Source organism: Caretta caretta, chromosome 11, assembly GCF_965140235.1.
Source record: "Caretta caretta isolate rCarCar2 chromosome 11, rCarCar1.hap1, whole genome shotgun sequence".
Lineage (NCBI taxonomy): Eukaryota > Metazoa > Chordata > Testudines > Cheloniidae > Caretta > Caretta caretta.
In genome coordinates, this window is record NC_134216.1 from 69,040,064 (window position 1) to 69,060,249 (window position 20,186).

Below are 20,186 nucleotides of genomic sequence, written 5' to 3' on the forward strand. Positions count from 1 at the left end.
ACAGCATTTGCTCAAGAAACACCCTGAAAAAGCACAAGATCAAATCCGCACAGACACACCCCTGGAACCCCAACCTGGGATATTCTATCTACTACCCAAGATCCATAAACCTGGAAATCCTGCGCGCCCCATCAGCTCAGGCATTGGCACCCTGACAGCATGATTGTCTGGCTATGTAGACTCCCTCCTCAGGCCCTACGCTACCAGCACTCCCAGCTACCTTCGAGACACCACTGACTTCCCGAGGAAACTACAATTCTTGGGTGATCTTCCTGATAACACCCTCCTGGCCACTATGGATGTAGAAGCCCTCTACACCAACATTCCACACAAAGATGGATTACAAGCCGTCAAGAACACTATCCCCGATAATGTCACGGCTAACCTGGTGGCTGAACTTTGTAACTTTGTCCTTACCCATAACTATTTTACATTTGGGGACAATGTATACCTTCAGATCAGCGGCACTGCTTTGGGTACCCGCACGGCCCCACATTATGCCAACATTTTTATGGCTGACTTAGAACAACGCTTCCTCAGCTCTCGTCCCCTAATGCCCCTACTCTACTTGCGCTATATTGATGACATCTTCATCATCTGGACCCATGGAAAAGAAGCCCTTGAGGAATTCCACCATGATTTCAACAATTTCCATCCCACCATCAACCTCAGCCTGGTCCAGTCCACACAAGAGATCCACTTCCTGGACACTACAGTGCTAATAAACGATGGTCACATAAACACCACCCTATACCGGAAACCTACTGACCGCTATTCCTACCTACATGCAGTGATGCCATTTGGTGACTTCCAATCCTGTTCCAAAATGGAAATAAAGTCACCAGTTCCATCATGTCTAGCATTTGAAGGGTTTAATAACCCCGGCATGTTCCTCCACCTCATGCTTTCTGCCACGCAATTTCTAGAACCATTTGATCCCCACATAACCAAATGGTACTTGCAGAGGGGAAGCACTAGATCTAGAGCACAGATCAACATGCAATAAGAGAGGGGAAGATTTTCAGAGGCACAAAATGGCAGATAGGCTCCTAACTCCTATCGAAAAAAAATCAATGGCAGTTAGACCCCTGGGGCTGGATTCCAAAAGAAACTTGGGTGTGGTGATGCTCAGTGTCACCACCCCTTCCTTTTAGGTGCCTAGAAAAATCACCGTGATTCATGAAGCCTGCGTTGGGCACCTTGGCTAACTGTACAGCGAATGGAAAGGGAGAGGAATCTCGGAAAGGGATTCACAAAAGCCAGCAGGCTAGGCAGCTCTCCACCTAAGCTAGCCAATGGAATATGCCCCAGAGAGGGGTGTGTCCTAAGCCCTGCCCTCTCAGGGAGTTCAGTGCCCAGGTCCAGGCTGCAGGGAGGCAATGCTCTCTGCTTGGGATTCTCAGCTGCAAATCCTCTTGATATACTGGTGCTGTTGTAGCCCAGAGGAGCAGGACCACCTCCCTCAGAACTCAGCCCAGTTCAAGTGCCCCCTCTGCATGAGGGGGAGAAGGGATTTGAACTGGGATCTGCCACCTCTCCGGCCTATGGGGATATTTTGATGTAGGCTCATGGCGACACTCCTGTTAAAGCTTTGCACCGTGGCTAAATCATGGAAGAATCATTGGGCCAGAGAAGGAGCAAGAAATGAGAATGACATAGTAGCCTGGTAGTTAGTGCACTCACCTGAGAGGTGGGGGGGGGACGGACACCCAGGATCCAGTCCCCCTGCACCCGTGATTTTTTCCCCCCATTATTTATCCACAGTGGAACAGCTTCAAATGGGAGAAGATGAGGGAGCCCACATCAGAATATCCCACAGCTCAAGGGCACTGGGTGATAGCAGATCCCTCCCTTCAGGTGGAGCAGGGATTGACCCAGGGGTCTTTCACATCCCAGGGAACTATCCTAAGCACTGGGCTAATAATGGTGAGGAAAGTCCTCTCCACCCCCACCCCATCACCCCCAGTTCTGTGTCAGATCACCTACAAGGGCAAACACCACCTCTCCTTAAAAAGGGGAACAAATCGGACCCAGGGAATTATAGATCAGTCAGCCTAACTTTGATACCAGGAAAGATATTGGAACCAATTATTAAACAATCTGTTTGTAAGCACCGAAAAGAGCCTAGGGTGAAAAGGAATAGCCAACATGGATTTGTCAAGAACAAATCATGCCAGACCAACCTAATTTCCTTCTTTGACAGGATTACTGGCCTAGTGAATGGGATGTAGTTGCAGAAATAAAAAAAAATGGCTAATATTATTCTGACATGTATTAACAGGAGTGTCATGTGTAAGACCTGGGAGGTAACCGTCCCGCTCTACTTAACACTGGTGAGACCTCAGCTGGAGTACTCGATCCTCCAATTCTGGGTACCACACTTTAGGAAAGATGTGGATAAATTGGAGAGAGGCCAAGGGAGAGCAACAAAAAATAATAAAAGGTTTAGAAAAACTGACCTCTGAGGAAAGGTTAAAGAAACTGGGCACATTTAGCCTTGAGAGGAGAAGGCGGGGCGGGGGCAGGAGGGGGCAAGGGAGGTTATATCTTTACATACATTAAAGGGCTGTTATAATGTGAACGGTGATCAACTGTTCCTTGTGTGCACTGAAGATATGACAAGTAGTAATGGGCTTAATCTGCAGCAAAAGAAAATTAGGTTAGGTATTAGGAAAAGAACTAACTAACTATAAGTGTGGTTAAATTCTGGAATAGGCTTCAGAATCCCCATCATGGGAGGTTTTTAAGAACAGGTTGGCCAAACACCTGTCAGGGATGCTCTAGGTTTACTTGGTCCTGCTTCAGCACCAGGTGGCTGAATTTGAAGACTTTTTGAGATCCCTTCTGGTCCTGCGGGTCTATGAGTCTACAGGGACCCAATGCAGTAGCTGAGCTCTGAGCACGCTTACTGGATTGGGCCCTACAAGCGAGTTACGTGGAGGAATGCCAATCTTCCCTCATTCGTGCTTCGCTCTGGGGCTTAGGTGCCTGGACACCTCAAGCGGGGCTGCAGTGCACATGCCCAGAAGCAGAAACATTGGCACCTAGGGAAATTTTACTGCAAAAAATACAGGTGCTGAGTGAGTTTAGGCACCTATAGGGTTCAACAGCAGCTGAGCAGAGGCTTTTTGAGCCCCAGAGAGGCCTGATTCTGAGATATAGACTCCTAGAGTGGCAGTTAGATGCCTAAAGCCTTTTGTGAATCTAACCACTAGCTGCTGTTTGTGCCTTTAAACTGCCCCCTCCTCAACAGGGCAGAATTCTCAGAGGAGTTTGAGTGAGGTGTCCAAATCCCATTGAAATCCAGCATGGCTGAGGTGCCTAATCCTCACAGGGTCCTTTGAAAATCTCAGCTGTACTCCCTACGGAGGGCAGAACTCCCGCTGAATTGCACGAGGGACACAAAGTTAGGTTGGCTTAACTGCATCGCTCAGGGCTGTGAAAATGGTCACTCCCTGTGCCGAGTAATGAAGCTGACCTAAGCCATGGTGTAGGCTGCAGAGTGAAGAACTCTTTGGTTGACCTAGCTACTGCCTTTCAAAGAGGCAGACTTACTGCAGGGGCCGAAGAACTCCTTCCGTCTCCGTAGCAAGTGTCTGCATTCTGCAGGAAATAGCCCGACTTGATTATGTAAAGAGTTGTCACTTTGGATGGGCTAGCACCAGCAGGAGAGTGAATTTGTGTGGGGGGGTGGAGGGTGAGAAAACCTGGATTTGTGCTGGAAATGGCCCACCTGTTGATCACTTTAGATAAGCTATTACCAGCAGGACAGTGGGGTGGGAGGAGGTATTGTTTCATATTCTCTGTGTATATATAAAGTCTGCTGCAGTTTCCACGGTATGCATCTGATGAAGTGAGCTGTAGCTCACGAAAGCTCATGCTCAAATAAATTGGTTAGTCTCTAAGGTGCCACAAGTACTCCTTTTCTAGTAGCACAGCTGTAACATTTCGAGTGTAGACACACCCTGAGTGTCATGCACAGGTGCATGAAGTAGATGCTCTGCATTCCCCCAGCCACCCACACAGTAGGGAAATTCTTTTTCAACCAAAAAAAAAAAGCACTCACTGAACAGGTCCCTGTAGAGGCAAACACCCCCTCAAATGAGAACTTTGCCTGATTGTCACAGAACTTTGTGTTTATTAAAGTAAGGTTTCATCAATGTACAGAACTCACAAAACATTTCCAGGAAGATTGACAAACATTTACAATTCATAGATATTTTAACACTGTAGGTATAAACAAATAAAAGTTCTAACTGGCGATTTTGTTTCCTAAGAAGCCTCCAATGAAACGAACTCTCTCAGCTGGCCACTCTGCAGCAGTTCTATTAACCACTGATGAACAAGAACTCTTACTTATTCTTAACATCCAGTGTTTTAAAATTATTGCTTATTACCAGATAAAACAGCAAGATGACATAAAGGGTTGTTATTAAAAATCTCATGTCACAAGCTTTGTAACAGCATACTTCTTTGCACAATACACCCTCACCTTTTTTTCCCCATTTAAAATAATGCAGTTATGACAACCCAGGTTTTCCAAAAGCAGCTAGTGATTTTGGGGGCCCAACCAGAGACGCCTTAAAGAGTCAAGTTGAGTATCAAAGAATGGAGGCATCCCAACATCACTAGTCACTTTGGAAGGTCTTGGCCGATTTGTTTACAGAGATACAATGAAAAAGTTTCTGTAACCCAGCGTCACACGTGCTTTGCAAAACAAGTCTTTAGAACAGAATCTCACTGGGAGCTAAGCTTGGAATCAGGATCCTTCACTGGCTTCATGCTTGAGTTACAGAGCTCAGTCCTGGACAACCAGTTTTCAATCTCGGGAGGGAAGATGCCAGCCGGAGGAATAGGATTTGATTTTCTGCCACCACTTGCAAGAGCAGCTACAGGGCTGAATAAATAAGAAGGGAAGGGATATTCTCTTCCTGTAGCATTGCTGATGAAATGGGAAATCATACCCACATCGGAATCTGACTGCATCACTGGACAAGGACAGTCCTTGACACATGCAACTAAATCCACTCAGAGACTTACTCACCCGCTCACTGCCTATTGAACCTTCCCAGTGCCTAGTGTGATCAGCCCCCATGTGTCTTACCTTGGCTGCTGAGGGAACTGGGGAAGACAAAGTATCATTTACATAATGCACAATACAGTCCATTTTGGTCGAGGGATGTGACCACCATGGAGAGAGGTTGAATACGTTTCTAGTCAAAGGCAGTTAAAATAAATAGTCTCTCAGAGGTTCTTCTGACTACAACGGACAATGTAGGGAACATCCAGTTATGAGATGCCACTGGAAACCACCGGAAATACAGAACTTTATATGCTGCTCTAACTAGAGGCATCCCAGCCTTTGCAACACTTTGTACAGTGGGTTCCCTCCTCCCCAAACACACGTCCACGTCCTTGCTCAGACACTGGTCTCTCATATTCTTCCACCTGCAGAACTCTGGTTCATAGCAGCACTTGCTCCTTTCCACTGAGAAGCATCCCTGCACCAAGGCCCACTCTTAGCCCCCCTGGATCTTTTTGATTGTGCCACCCTTGCGCTCCATGCTCACAATAAAGTCATTTTACTTGGGCACTCTGCTCTTGTGGATCCACTCATGTCCTCTGAAGGAAAGAAATCACATCACTTTGGCTAACCTCAACGAGTAAGCCAACTCCCGTGAGGGAAAGGAAATCCAGCACACCTCCTGCCCAAGCAGTCTCTTCAGGGCAATGGAGCAAGTACGTGCTGCATTTCTTTCGGATTGTCTTCCACTTTCACTGCCCTGGGTCTCTTTGGGTAGGCGATGCTGGCCATCTTAAAGAATTCATCAGCAGCATCCAGTGCAATAAGACGATCCTGTCAAAATAATGGAGTCGTCAGAATTGCTGGTATCCCTGACTTTGCAACAGTTTCCATTCAAAAATGCCCTCTCAGACAGGCTTGAAAAGACATAAGGCCTCATCCTTCACGGTGTCATGCCAGTGTCATGTCTCCAAGAGAAATAATGGCATAAAACTAGAGTAACTCTCAGCTGAATCAGGCTCATGGTCTATAGTGCAGACATGTTTCTATTTGTGCCCAAGCAGGCCACCAGTGCAATCTTGGACTGAACAGTCATATCTGGGAGACTGAGGTACACGGGGCTTTGATCCTGTGCATTTCACTACTCGTGCCACTTTTGTGACCTCATTAGCAGAGACAGAGGGGGTTAGATAAGAAAGGAATGTTTAGCTACCTACCACCACAAAGAGGTATCGCTCAGAGAGCTCCCAGCTGTTTGGGAAAATGTTCGTCTCCTCAGAGATCTTTAACAGGATCTCTCGGGCTTTGCTCATGTTCTGAGAATCGCTGATGATGCTAAGTTTAGTCACCGATAACAGGGAGTCCGCTTCCTTCTGAAACCCTAGGACAGAGACGATCAGTCCAGTTTAAATGAAAGGCACAAAACATGGCAGGATGTAAGTGGGCAATAACATTACTACAAAGAACCAACCAACCCAATCCAGCTCTCGGCTAGTAGACAGCTCGGTATATATTTGAAGGTTCGCTATTCCCCCTCTGCCTTGTGTATTTGCCTTTTAGTGTTCCTATTTTATACTCCATGACAGGAAAAAATAAAACACGCTTGGATAAAGTGAACTAGCATTTCCTCTGAGCAGGCTCCACTGTGTACCCTTGCTGTAGGGTGAACGGGAGGCCACCAGTGAGATAACATTTAAAACTGCAACACATGCATTGTGCTTTCCCGATTAAGGGGCATCTTTACTTGTGCTGATTCAGTCTTCGCCTGCTCCCTGTGTGCATAGACAGTGAGTACATTCAGTCTAGGCTGGGTGCCCTGCTCTTTTCATGATCCAGCAAGTCCCAGAGCTGCTGATAGAACTGAACATATTCAGCACCTCTCAGGCCAAAAAAAACCCCCAACCAACCGAAGGGGAAAAGCAACACTGCAAGAGTAAACATGCAGGTGGTTGTTTGGTACTGAAACAGTCAGCATGGTTTTGTTTTGTTTTTTTAATTAGAGTAGCATCTGTGGGAAGGAAGCGACTTGGAGTGTAATCTTCATGATCTGCCCATAACCCTGGCCCCAGGAAGTGTGAGATCATCTGTAGGACCTTTATGACGCTGCAAAGTCTGTCTGGGCTTGTGGTTAAAGCATGGGACTGGGAGTCAGAAGATCTGGAGGGTTTATAGCTAGTTTTGCTATTGACTTTGTGTAGGCCCATCAGATCATGTGCTTTGTGTCTCATGTTCCCCCACGGCAGTCTGTAAGATTGAGGATTTTTTGTACATCACAGTGCTAGCATAATTTTCAATGTATAGTACTTTCTATCCAAGGACCCAGGGCATTGCGGTTCTGTGATAAGCGGTATGTAGGAGCTAACCAAGTCTGGTTGATAAAGGTTAACAATGATTTACAGTTTCAGTGCATAAAAGATTCCCTCCATCATCACGTCTGGGAAAATAAGTTCTTTTGCTCTTAGTGGTCATGTCCTTGCAAAGGCAAAAAGCCCAGGAACGGACACCCAAGGGATGCAGTTCCCCTGTGCCCAAGATAGACTTCCACGTGCGTAGTCCAAATCACTGCCTTCCTGATCTGCCAGAATTTTGCATCTATCTTGCCCAGATGTCAAGAACTACACAAGGCCATGGGGACCCTGGCCCCACATATCATTGCAGTTTCCTCCAGAGGACCAGCCAGATGTGTTTGGATCACAAGGTGGATTTAACTCTTTCCAGGACAACTAGGCAAAGCAGTGGAAAGAAAAGGGCATTGCCAAGCAGTTTTATTCATTTAAACCCTATTTAAAATTTCTTTACAGTTCTTCAGATCTGCTGGTATTAACCAGAGGAGGAAAATGGATAATTTCACATCACTTTCATCAGAAAAAGAGATTTGGGAAAAATGTAGTTTTAAAGAAATCAGTGCTCTTTCATTTTGAGCTGCCTTGCTCTTAAAAAGACAGGGTAATCCCTGACCCGATCGTCCAAATAGCCTGGGGACAGGGATTTTATTTGGATAATCAGGAATTTGGTTAATCAAGGGAGCTGGACCCAGCCAGCCATTCAGCAGCAGGGTGGCCTCCCCCACGACTGGGGGTTCAACTTCTCCTCTACAGTCGTGGCCAGGGTCTCTGCCCCACTCCCATGACAGCAGGACTGCAGAGGCTCCCTGCACTGCCACAGGGTGGGTGACATCCAACTCCTGCAGGCACAAGGAGCAGAAACCCCTGGGTAGGACTCTGCTAGGACTGCAGATCCTTGGCCCTCCCCTGCACCTGCAGGTACTGGGTGTCACCAGGAGCCCTCTGCAGCTCACCTGTCACAGCACTGCTCGCTCACTCCTGCACCAGAGAGGTTGCAGAGGGCTCCTGGTTCTGCCACAGGAGACATTCAACAGGGTGGGCTCCCCCACAGATGGGGACTCCTCCTCCTCCTCCTCACAGTCCTGGCCCTGAGATGCATGGGGGACAGCGAATGGATCTGGATTAACACGGCGGTTTGGATAATAGGGGTTTGGATAAATGGGGGTAATACTGTATACCACATAGAATCACAGATTCTATGTGGTATACAGTATACCCCCCATTTATCCAAACCCCTATCATGATGCAGACGTCAAATAGACAAACACCATGCATGTTGTGGCAGGGTAGAGGGGACACCCCCTTTCCTATCTGGTGGAGCACCTACTGCCACTCTGTGTAACCACCCTAGGCAATTTTTTGACTAGTGGACCCACCCAGAGTTTACAGAGTGTGACAGGGTCAGGCCAGATGGCTACAGGTGGGTGATCGAAGGTAGATATATTAGCCCCAGATTAAGCAGATCCCTTTTCCCTCAGTAAGATAATGGGTTGTTCCAGAACAATCAGGAAGTTGCTGGAACAAATTAAGGCAGGCTAATTAGGACACCTGGAGCCAAATAAGAAGCTACCAGAATCAATTAGGACAGGCAGGCTAATCAGGGCACCTGGTTTTAAAAAGGACCTCACTTTAGTTAGTGAGGTGCGTGCGAGGAGCTGGGAGCAAAAGGCGCGCAAGAAGCCGAGAGTGAGTAAGCGTACTGCTGGAGGACTGAGAAGCTTTTGACACGGTCTCCCACAGTATTCTTGTCAGCAAGTTAAAGTAGTATGGGCTGGATGAATGCACTATAAGATGGGTAGAAAGTTGGCTAGATTGTCGGGCTCAACGGGTAGTGATCAATGGCTCCATGTCTACTTGGCAGCCGGTGTCAAGTGGATTGCCCCAGGGGTCGGTCCTGGGGCCGGTTTTGTTCAATATCTTCATAAATGATCTGGAGGATGGTGTGGATTGCACTCTCAGCAAATTTGTGGATGATACTAAACTGGGAGGAGTGGTAGATACGCTGGAGGGCAGGGACAGGATACAGAGGGACCTAGACAAATTGGAGGATTGGGCCAAAAGAAATCTGATGAGGTTCAATAAGGATAAGTGCAGGGTCCTGCACTTAGGACGGAAGAACCCAATGCACAGCTACAGACTAGGGACCGAATGGTTAGGCAGCAGTTCTGCGGAAAAGGACCTAGGGGTGACAGTGGACGAGAAGCTGGATATGAGTCAGCAGTGTGCCCTTGTTGCCAAGAAGGCCAATGGCATTTTGGGAAGTATAAGTAGGGGCATAGCCAGCAGATCGAGGGATGTGATCGTCCCCCTCTATTCGACATTGGTGAGGCCTCATCTGGAGTACTGTGTCCAGTTTTGGGCCCCACACTACAAGAAGGATGTGGATAAATTGGAAAGAGTCCAGCGAAGGGCAACAAAAATGATTAGGGGTCTGGAACACATGACTTATGAGGAGAGGCTGAGGGAACTGGGACTGTTTAGTCTGCAGAAGAGAAGAATGAGGGGGGATTTGATAGCTGCTTTCAACTACCTGAGAGGTGGTTCCAGAGAGGATGGTTCTAGACTATTCTCAGTGGTAGAAGAGGACAGGACAAGGAGTAATGGTCTCAAGTTGCAGTGGGGGAGGTTTAGGTTGGATATTAGGAAAAACTTTTTCACTAGGAGGGTGGTGAAACACTGGAATGCGTTACCTAGGGAGGTGGTAGAATCTCCTTCCTTAGAAGTTTTTAAGGTCAGGCTTGACAAAGCCCTGGCTGGGATGATTTAATTGGGGATTGGTCCTGCTTTTGAGCAGGGGGTTGGACTAGATGACCTCCTGAGGTCCCTTCCAACCCTGATATTCTATGATTCTAGTACAAGCATTATCAGGAGGCATTAGGCATTAGGAGGCAGGTCCAGTGGTGAGGATAAAGAAGGTGTTGGGAGGAGGCCATGGGGAAGTAGCCCAGGGAGTTGTAGTTGTCACGCAGCTGTTACAGGAGACACTATAGACAGCTGCAATCCACAGGGCCCTGGGCTGGAACCCGGAGTAGAGGGCAGGCCTGGGTTCCCCCTATTTCCCCCACCCCCAACTCTCTATTTGATATAAGAGGAGTTGACCTGGACTGTGGGTGCCACCAGAGGGGAAGGTCTCTGGCCTGTCTCCCAACCCATTAGGTGGGCCAGCAGAGACTGTGGGGATTGTTCTCCTCCTTTTCCCCAAGCTGGCCAGTGATGAGGTTAGCTGAACGGCAGCTTTGTGCCACTAACAAAAGGAGCCAAACGGAGGACTGCCGTGAACCTCTGAGGTGAGCAAATCTGCCAGAGAGTGCAGAACCCACCAAGGCAGAGGAGGAACTTTGTCACAAGAGCCAGTGGCCAGACCCCTCCTCCAAGCTCGCCCACCCATGAGCTGCTGCAGAGAGCCATAGGATGGCACTCCTTTGCACGGTGCGGCAGGTTGGAGGGAAAAGACCCAGTGTCCCTCTGCACTACCTCTTTCCAACTGCACCCCTCTTCAGTGAAGCCTTGGTGGCTCTGTCATTTTGCATCTATGCAAAACAAAAGAAGGGGGGGGGTTTGGAAGATTACCCCAAGATATGAAGGCATCAGTAACAGCCTTTGCTGAACAGCTATGCTGCTGCAAATAAAATAGCCATGACCTCGAGTTTACCTAATTCTTCCAAAATACGTTTCCATCTGCTTCTCACTTCCCTTCGGATTTGCCGCAAGGTATAGATGTCATAGTTCAGTTTTTGCCATTCCTGCAAGGCAAGGGGAGAACAGATTCAGCCTTCTTCACTCTGTATGCCTCGTCCCACCTGGCTCTTTTCCAGTGATTTCTACTCCCAGAGACCCAGCCACATTCATAGGTCTATGACAGAGTAACGTCTCACTCCACAAGTCTGTTTCCAGTGTGGATTTATGGCCATAGCTGCTTACTTTACCAACTAAAATAATTTTTTCCTATTTTAACCTTCTTGCCACTGGAGTCAGTACATCTGTGGGAGAATGGGCATGAGTTTGGCTCAAGCATCAACATAATTAACTAAGTTCCAATCACAAGGCTTAGTGTAACTGCATTTTAAAATATGTGCTCATCTTTCTATAGCAGAGGACCTACAGCTGGCTGAAAAGTGCAAAGTATTGTCACTGAAAAAATGCTGAAACAAGGTGGTGGTTGTTTTAAAATCAAGAACAGAAAGCTAAAAACTACAAAACGCTTCTATTTCTGTTGAAAAGCCAGAACACTTCCATTCCTCCACCCCTAGAAAAGGCCATTTTTTCGCATCAAAAACAAATGGACTAGAACATTTGAGCCGGTCTGAGTTGGACCCAGTTCTTTGCCCACTGAAGTCACTGACCTAACTCCCATTTATTTCAATGGAAGTTAGGTTGATCTCTTCAAAACATGGACAAGCTCTACTCAACATTAGTTAAACTTAAACTTCCTCGTGAATGTATTCTGTCCTCAGTTACACTGGTATAATCCCTAAGAAACTCTGTGGTCTTCAAGTTGTACTGTATTGCAGAATTTAGTCTATAATTTTTGAAAATTTACCATGATTTATGGGTCCAATAGCTGAAAATGGACTCCTTATTTTGGGCAGGGGAAACAAAGAGGAAACAATCTAGAAACAGAGCCCAGCCCTCTCCTGGGTTCTGCAATGCTGTCCTAGGATGCAGAACAAGGTGTGCTGGAGGGGACTGGTTCATTCCCACTCCCACTCAGTTGGTCTGAAGCTGAAACCCTAGAGATATTTCCCATCAAAGAGCTTTTCCTGGAATTTGGAGACACAAAAAGCTGTTCCTGTGAGGATCTCTTATCTAGTTATACCAGACCTTCCATTGCAACTTATTTTCCCAGGCTTCTAACTTCTAAAGAAATGGCACCTTTTGGTTGCAATTTTCCGTGTCTGATCACAACCCACAGAATTTGTGGTTTTATTTTAAAGCTTGAGCATAACCCAGTGACACATTTCAAATTAGGCCAGGGCCAGATTTGCAGAAGAGCTCAGCTCCTATTTAGGCACCTAAATGAAGATTTTCAGAAGTGCTTAGAGAACAATGGAAATTGAGCCCTTTAGAAAACCTAGGCCATGATTATTTAAATAGCCAAAAAAGCAAGATATTTGTTTTGTCCATGCTTAACTCAGAAATGGCTGATTTTTACAAGCCAGGACTTACCGGTACTGAGGACTAGTCTTCAAGCTAGTGCTGAACAGTTAAAAATGACTGAACAACTGGGTTTGCAGATGCGATTTCCATTCAATTTAGAGTTACTATGCAATTTGTTGTGCTGCAGAATACAAAATATCTATGTTTTTAGTGTCATTTTATACTAATCTTTTAATCTGGTATCCCACACCTGAGTAAACTTTTGACCCTGGAACCGTAAAAGTGACATTAGTTTAGCTATTTGTGCATTAGTATTTCAATTGACATTACAGAGATTAAATGCCACCACTTATTTATAGAACATCAAAACTGTGCACACACCAGTCAGGAAATGCAACAAAAGTAAGATTCCCCTAGTAATCACGGCACTCCCACAGTGCATGTGGCCCGGTTCTGACCTCTGATACAAGCATGCAGTTGTATATTTGAGGTTGAGTTGGACCCCTTATACATTAAAGTATCCATTTAACATAGTAACTGGTCATCCAAAATACACTCTGTCCTTTGCTACCGTGATTACTAATATAAACATGTTAAATGGATACCTGAACGTTAGTCCATTTTACAGAGTAGAACGTGTGTAAAAATGGCATCATGGAGTGGACAGGTGTCAATCTTTTTCATCTCTTAATTATTTCCCTATTTCATGCACTCAGTTTACAAGTAACCACCAGCCCTATGTGAATTCAACTTAGGGTCTAAAAATCCAACTGGATTTTTCTTTTTTTCTTTTTTTTTCTTTTCACCTTATCAAATCAGCACAATAAAGTTCAGTAAGTCCTGTGACCACACTGTCTTCCAATTATGCAAACGCCTGTGTAGTCTGTGGATTTGCACAGGTTAAGTGATTGGTAATCCAGACCTTTGATACATAAAATGGAATTGAATTCAGATCACTTTCCTAGTTGTATTCATTCTCTATCAAAAATCACTAGTAAACTTATGACTGGTTTCAGAGTAGCAGCCGTATTAGTCTGTATCAGCAAAAAGAAAAGGAGGACTTGTGGCACCTTAGAGACTAACAAATGTATTTGAGCATAAGCTTTCATGAGCTACACCCCACTTCATCGGATGCAGTGAGCTGTAGCTCATGAAAGCTTATGCTCAAATAAATGTGCTAGTAAACTTATGTGATCAATCACTTTGTTCCAGTTACTCATAACGTTCGTCTTTTGGGCTGTATATTTCCAAGTCTGACCTCTGCTCACAGGGTGAAGACTTTTGGAAAGTTTAAGCAATGATGCTTCAGCTTCTCTCCAATCCCCATAACCACCCCATACACACACTTTCCTCCTCTAAAAACAAAACAGACACCTCACTTAGAAAGGCACAAAGCCATCTATAGGAGGACTGGGGCTGGGGGGAGGGGGGTTGCAAACACCTGGACATTTCATTACAATCAAAACCAGTTAAATTACATATGTGAGATCAGATCCATATGTTTAACCATTACAGAGGAGACAGATGTCACCAACAGCCAATCAGAAACCTGCATTGTATGTCTGACTTTCAAATCCCATTTCACCATTCTAATAGAGTTACAGAGCAGCTGTATACAATGTACCTTTCCCTGCACATTTGTATACATCTTGTTCATTAACATGCCATTTTAATTAGAGTAATTTTTATATGACCTAATTTCCAGAAATTTAAGAGCCATTAACTAAAATTATAGAGCATGTCAGGATCAATTAAAGAAGGAAGAGTGATCTGCCAGTAAAATGCATTATGTTGATAATTTTCCTACAATTACACAGAAAGTCTGCAAGAGAAACTTCTCATTTTTAATAGGTAATTACTAACAGGTAAATGCTAATTTAGCTTTTAAAGGTGACCAGCAGATATTGGGATCACGTCCCATTTCCTCACCCTCCCCCCTTTTCTTTTTTAAATTTAAGCAGGCATTAAAAACCACTTTAAATATTTGTTCTGTTTTTTCCTAAAGGCTGCTTTTGCTTAAATTTGCTCCAAAATAACAAAATTGGTTTTACTTCAAACCAGGTTAAAAAAACAAAACCAAAAACTTCACATTCTGTCCTATTTTGATTTGGTATGTTGGGATTTTTAAAGGGAATTAGGGACATTCTTAATCCAAAGCAAGTGTCCACCCCACGAACTTGCACTGAAATAAGGAGGGGGGGGGGAAGGTGTGAATTAAAACCAATTAGGTATTTTGATCAAGTGTGAGTGCAGATGGAGCATGGGGTTCTGTTTGCTTTTTACCCAGAAATATCATAGTTAGCAGAGGGATTGGACAATTGGAGTGGGCTCGATCTCTGCTCTGAATTGATAGGTCAGACATGTTTTAATCTTTCACATACACACATTCCTTTCAAGTGTTTTTTAAAAGTTTGGAATTAAAACAAAAATATCCAAAAATCCCATGCACTCTCAATTACTAGATTTTATTGCTCTTGTGAGGACAGAGCCTCCTTAGTTCTCCAGCCCACTCCACCCCCCAAGAGTCCTGCAGCAAAAACACAGAAAGAAAGAGAAACGGAAAAGCAGAAATTCCTTTCCATGGAACCATATTGACACCCCCCCCCCCCCCACTACCCCCTGGAGTCATCAGCAAGGTTGAGATGTTTAGATCCACAGCACTGAGCTAAAAGAGTAACTGATAGCAGTAGTAGGCTGTTATTTTCCTGTGTGGAGCAGCCCATACAAGGGGATGAGACACTCTTTGCCACTGGATCTCACAGCTGTTTACTAGCCTGTACGGAAATGTTGAGACTCAGGAATCCTGGGTTCTAGGCCCAGTTCTGGAAGGGAGTGTGAGCTCTGGGGGTTACAGATCCTTCTGCCCCAACTCATCCTCAAATTGCTTTCTCTGCCCCCACCCCCCCGAGACTTTTGGTTCCCCAACCCATGGCTCTCACACCTCTGAATTCTACTCAGACTGACGGCTCCTCCTCACTGCCTCAGCACCTGCAGCACCGAACACAGAAAATCTTCATGCTGTCAGTTTGGGTCCAGAGGCCACAGTGGTGCTCAGGTCTTGCTCAGCCCCAGCAGCTCTTGAATGCAGCTCGCGCAGGGACAATAGCGGGGATGGCACATGCATAGTCTAGATGGCACATAGCAACTGTATTGGGAGGTGATGGAGGGTGCTCTGTGAAGACAGACTCTTCAGAGATGTCACCACTGTTTTCTCTTCCGAGCTTGTGGGAACTGAAATTTTCAGAAGATTAGAACCTGCCCAGATTTTCACAAGCAAAGCCACATCCCTGGCACTAGGACAACCTTCCTGCCAAATATCAAGTCCCTGCTGCAAAGCTTGGGCATGATTGAGCTTTTCAGTGAAGTTACTGTAAGAAATTGGAGTCGGCTGAACAACTCCCTCCCCCACAACCCCTCTGGAAAAAAAGATTAACCTGAGGCGGACACCCGACAAAGGAAATTTCAGCCTGAACTATTACAGTTTGGTAAAGCTAAAGGCAACTGTAAACAGGGTCTGATAATGGAAGTGAAGTTTGCCTGACATTATAGCCCTCAATACCAGCTCTACCTAAAATGACTCGTGATAACACCTGCGTGTTACTAGGAGACAAACTGGATGTGATGTTTCCATATTGCACGTCTAGCACATTCATACTTAGAGCATCTTGTGTAATTACTGTGTGCGCCTCTGTACTGGAATGGGGAAGGGCCCTGGGTGCGCTGAGTGGAAGGACACCATGTTCTTCCACTGATGACTCAAGACATTTGGGTATCAGTCATATTTAGAGCAGGGTGGGGAGTGGTCCATCAAATTGAGGCTCAGGCAAGAAAGGATGACGACAAGGATGTCTCACTCATTTTCTCCTGACTCACTAACCAACTCTCTCACCCTGCCACGTCACAGAGGCAGGTGGGTGTGGGCTGCTGACTCCTTGCATCTGTGATAAGCTAGGTTTACAGGACCAGGAATCCAGATCTTACCTTAATCTCTGCCTACAACTCTTATGCATTACTGTCAGTTTAGCCAAGGAGGGGGGATTTAGCCATACCGCTCCCACTGAAGTCCATGGAATTTGGAGCTAAATCCTTTAACTGATTTTGAACATATCAGCCCCAGTTTCCAGCACAGTACCAAGTAGGTGCATTCTCTCTGCTCATTACTTGGCAGTCACCAGCCCTCGTTGCCCTGTCTCCTTGTTGCCATCTTGTCACGGTGCCAATGTGTGACTAAAGCTGAACTCCAGCACAGCACTGAACCATAGGCACATGAGCCAGAAAAAGCCAAGAACAGAAACAGCCCTGCAGTTATCATCACACCTGGGTTTAGAACTGGGACGGGGACACCTGGACCAAGAGAACCATCCCCATGATTCTGGCAGCCCCAGCAGTCTGCAGGCTGGTCTCACTTCTCCCTAGGGACTGGCCTGGTAAAGAGTGGCTCCAAGATCAGGGAGTGCAAAAGTGGCTAAAGGCCACTTTCTACACACTGGCCCACCCAGCTGCACGAAGTGTTCCTCAGTCACATGTCTGGCCCTGTGAGTTTGAAGTTGGTGACATCAGAGCAGAACTCCAGGCTCACCACTCCTGGAACTGGACAGCTATAGTATGTGAGAGGACTAGCAACAACCATCTCGCAAGATCCTCAGTAGCCTGCGGGCGGTATCAAAGGAAATTAACTTAGAACGGATTCAAGGACTCTGAATAGGGAACAAACCACGCTTTAGGAACCGTGACCAGGTCTCGGGGAAGAAGAGACCGCACAAAGTGACCCACATCTAGGAAGCAGAATCCTAGATAAGAACAGAGGCACTAATCCCTCCTATTGCCTGCCTCATTGGTCTGAAAGTTATAAAGAAGCCAAGCCATAAACCACACACTCAGTTGTCACTCATATACATCTCCCACTGAAATCATACATAGGCAGTATCTACTGTACCTTAAGTTAGAATTTCTCTATATAATGAAGTGTCTAATACGGGGTGGGCAAAATTTTTGGCCTGAGTGCCACATCTGGGAGAGGAAATTGCTTGGGACAGGGGGTTGGGAAGCAGGGTTTGGGAGGGGGCTCAGGTCAGGGAGCTGGGGTGCAGGAGGGGTGTGGGGTGGCAGGGGGCTCAGGGCAGGGAGTTGGGGTGCAGGAGGGGTTCAGGGTCCGGCCCAGTGCTGCTTACCTAGAGCAGCTCCGGGGTGGCGCGCACTGGGGCCAGGGCAGGCTCTCTGCATGCCTGCCCCGGCCCTGGCCCCCCACTGCTCCGGGAAGCGGCCAGCACCACGTCCCTGCGTGGCCCCTTGGGGTGGGGTGGGGCAGCAGAGGGCTCGGCGTGTTTCCCTCACCTGTGGGTACCTCCCCCGAAGCTCCCATTGACCACGGTAACCTGTTCTTGGCCAATGGCAGCTTTGGGGAGGTACCCACAGGCAAGAGCAGCGTGCGGAGCCCTCTGCTGCTCCACCCCCACAGGCTGCAGGGACGTGGTGTGGCCGCTTCCAGGATTGGTGCGGAGCCCGCGGCGGTGGCAATCCCGCAGGCCGGATCCAAAGCCCCGAGGGGCTGGATCCAGCCCGCGGGCCATAGTTTGCCCACCCCGGTCTAATACCAACATGTGCGTTAGCCCTTGCACTTGCCGACATACAATTGTTATCCAAGGTGGCATTATATGGTTAAGAGTGATTTTCAATTTCAAGGGTTTTCCTGGCCTAAGTCTGGTTTGAATTCTTGAATTTGAATGATGGTTAAAAATCCCGTTTCCATGTCACAATCCATGCATGTCACAATCACATTGCGAAATCAGATGAATTCACCGTGTAGTACTAGCTGATCTCTGGCTGTCTATCAGACCAGTAAGATCAGAACCTCGTTTCCCAGATATGCAGCATCCTGGGCAAGATTTCTATCTCACAGGAGCACATATCAGTTTAGGCCGGGATCCAGCAATTCAAATCAGTGGGGGAAACTTCTATTGCTTTAATTGAGAACTGGGTCCGGCCCTTGAGGTACACAAGCAAAGCAGCCTTTAAGAAAGTCACTTTAAGACGTCACTTAATTGAAATGTTCTTTTGTACCTACAAACCACTGAGGTGACTCAAGTATTTTCATTTGTTTGTAACAAATGGGATTAGATACTTACGCCAAAAAATAACGTAAACCTAGGTGCTTAGGTTAGACTCCGAATTAGAAGTGTCCTGATTTTTAAGAGGTGCTGACTTGTGGGTGACACTCTTTCAGCAACTAACTCTGATTACGATCCAAACTTAAGGCATCAGGTTTGAAAATGTTGGCCCCGAGCTTCTCCGGTTACAGACAGGACATTTCTATACTTCTTCTGTATGCAGACAGCCAAGTCAAGACAGCAGCGCTCCAAATGAATCATCTGTTTCCCTCCATTGCTCAAATATAACCAAAGGAACTCCTCTGAGATTATGATTTTGAGTGAGAGGATCATGGATGTTACGATAGTCAAGAATTTATGCCAGGAGAGCAGGGGAAATTCAGATCAGCACACAGCAGCGTATGCTGTTTTTTCCCCCAGCCTGGGAATAGGAAGAAATCCTTCATTCTTAGCTAAGAGAGTATTGGTGCTATTCACTGATTGGCAAAGCAAAGCAGAGGTGTTTCCCTTCCCCACCTCCTCCCTTGGAGCCTGAAAATGGCCTCATTGTTCCAGTTTTGCACATGACCTGATACGCCATTTAAGTTCTGAAAAGGAGAGGATACAGTAATAACCTGGAAGTCCTCTCTTTTGTGACGCACCCTGGACACTAGGATGTGAACTCTGGCTCGGTGAGAAGGGAAAGAGATTATTTTTTAACTGAAGAAGAGACTGCAGTTTGTAAGTGAGAGTTCGAGGAGAAGTTGACTGCAACCCAGAGAGCAAAAACAAACCCCAAACCTCAGCTTTCCCAGTGTGAGGCACCTACTGCCTTGGCCCTTTTTGGCAGAGATCCCTTGGAATCCTCCCAGCGTCCTCATGACCCAAAGTATTAACAAGGAAGGAAGGAAGGAAGGAAGGGTCTCTGCAAAAAATAAGCAGTGAATCTCTGACCTCTTTAGACAAATACATTTTTAATATACAAACTATTTGCTCATTTGAGTTGAATCCAATAATTAGTTTCTATTATTAGGAGCCTTGGATGGGTGGAAAGTGTTTGTACCCTATTGTTTTATACCAGTGGTTTTCAACCTGTGGTCCGTGGACCTCTGAGGGTCTGCAAACTATGTCTAAGATTTCCAAAGAGGTCTGCACCTCCATTCGAAATTGTTTAGGGGTCCACAAATGTTAAAAGGTTGAAAATCACTGCTGTATACTAATCACTCCAGATACCCTGATCTCTCTCTCTCCACCTGAATTTTATGTTAACGGGGACCTTGCTAGAACCCATCTGCAGCAAAGCAATGTTCATTCAGGTCTGTTTTTAATTACACTTAGAGTTACTGGGCCAAACTCTGCTCTCTAATGGAAACCCAGAGCAATTTCATTCGTGTCAAAGGAGCTGCTCCTGATTTACCCCAGCAGAACAGCAGAATTGGTTCCATTGTCTGTTTTGTTTAGAAACAAGGCTGCTGCTTTCTTTTCAAATCTTTAGGCACTGAATTATTCCATTAACATTGAAAGGATACAGCACGCTCTCCCCCCCGCCTCACACCGCCTGGGCAATAGCTTCATCTCACCTATACACAGAACCTGTGGTGCAGCTAGGTAGGGGCGGATTCGCCATCTCTGGCT

The 20,186-nt window shown here is 46.3% G+C and overlaps 1 protein-coding gene across 1 annotated transcript in view; it reads right to left on the minus strand.

The window, feature by feature from the left end:
* Window positions 1–4,118: 4,118 nt before the first annotated feature.
* MREG (melanoregulin) overlaps window positions 4,119–20,186 on the minus strand; it is a 42,724-nt gene continuing 26,656 nt past the window's right edge. Inside the window, 3 exon segments of the mRNA XM_048869917.2 lie at window positions 4,119–5,857; window positions 6,241–6,404; window positions 11,021–11,111. Coding sequence (XP_048725874.2) covers window positions 5,723–5,857; window positions 6,241–6,404; window positions 11,021–11,111 — 390 coding nt within the window. The 3' untranslated portion in view covers window positions 4,119–5,722.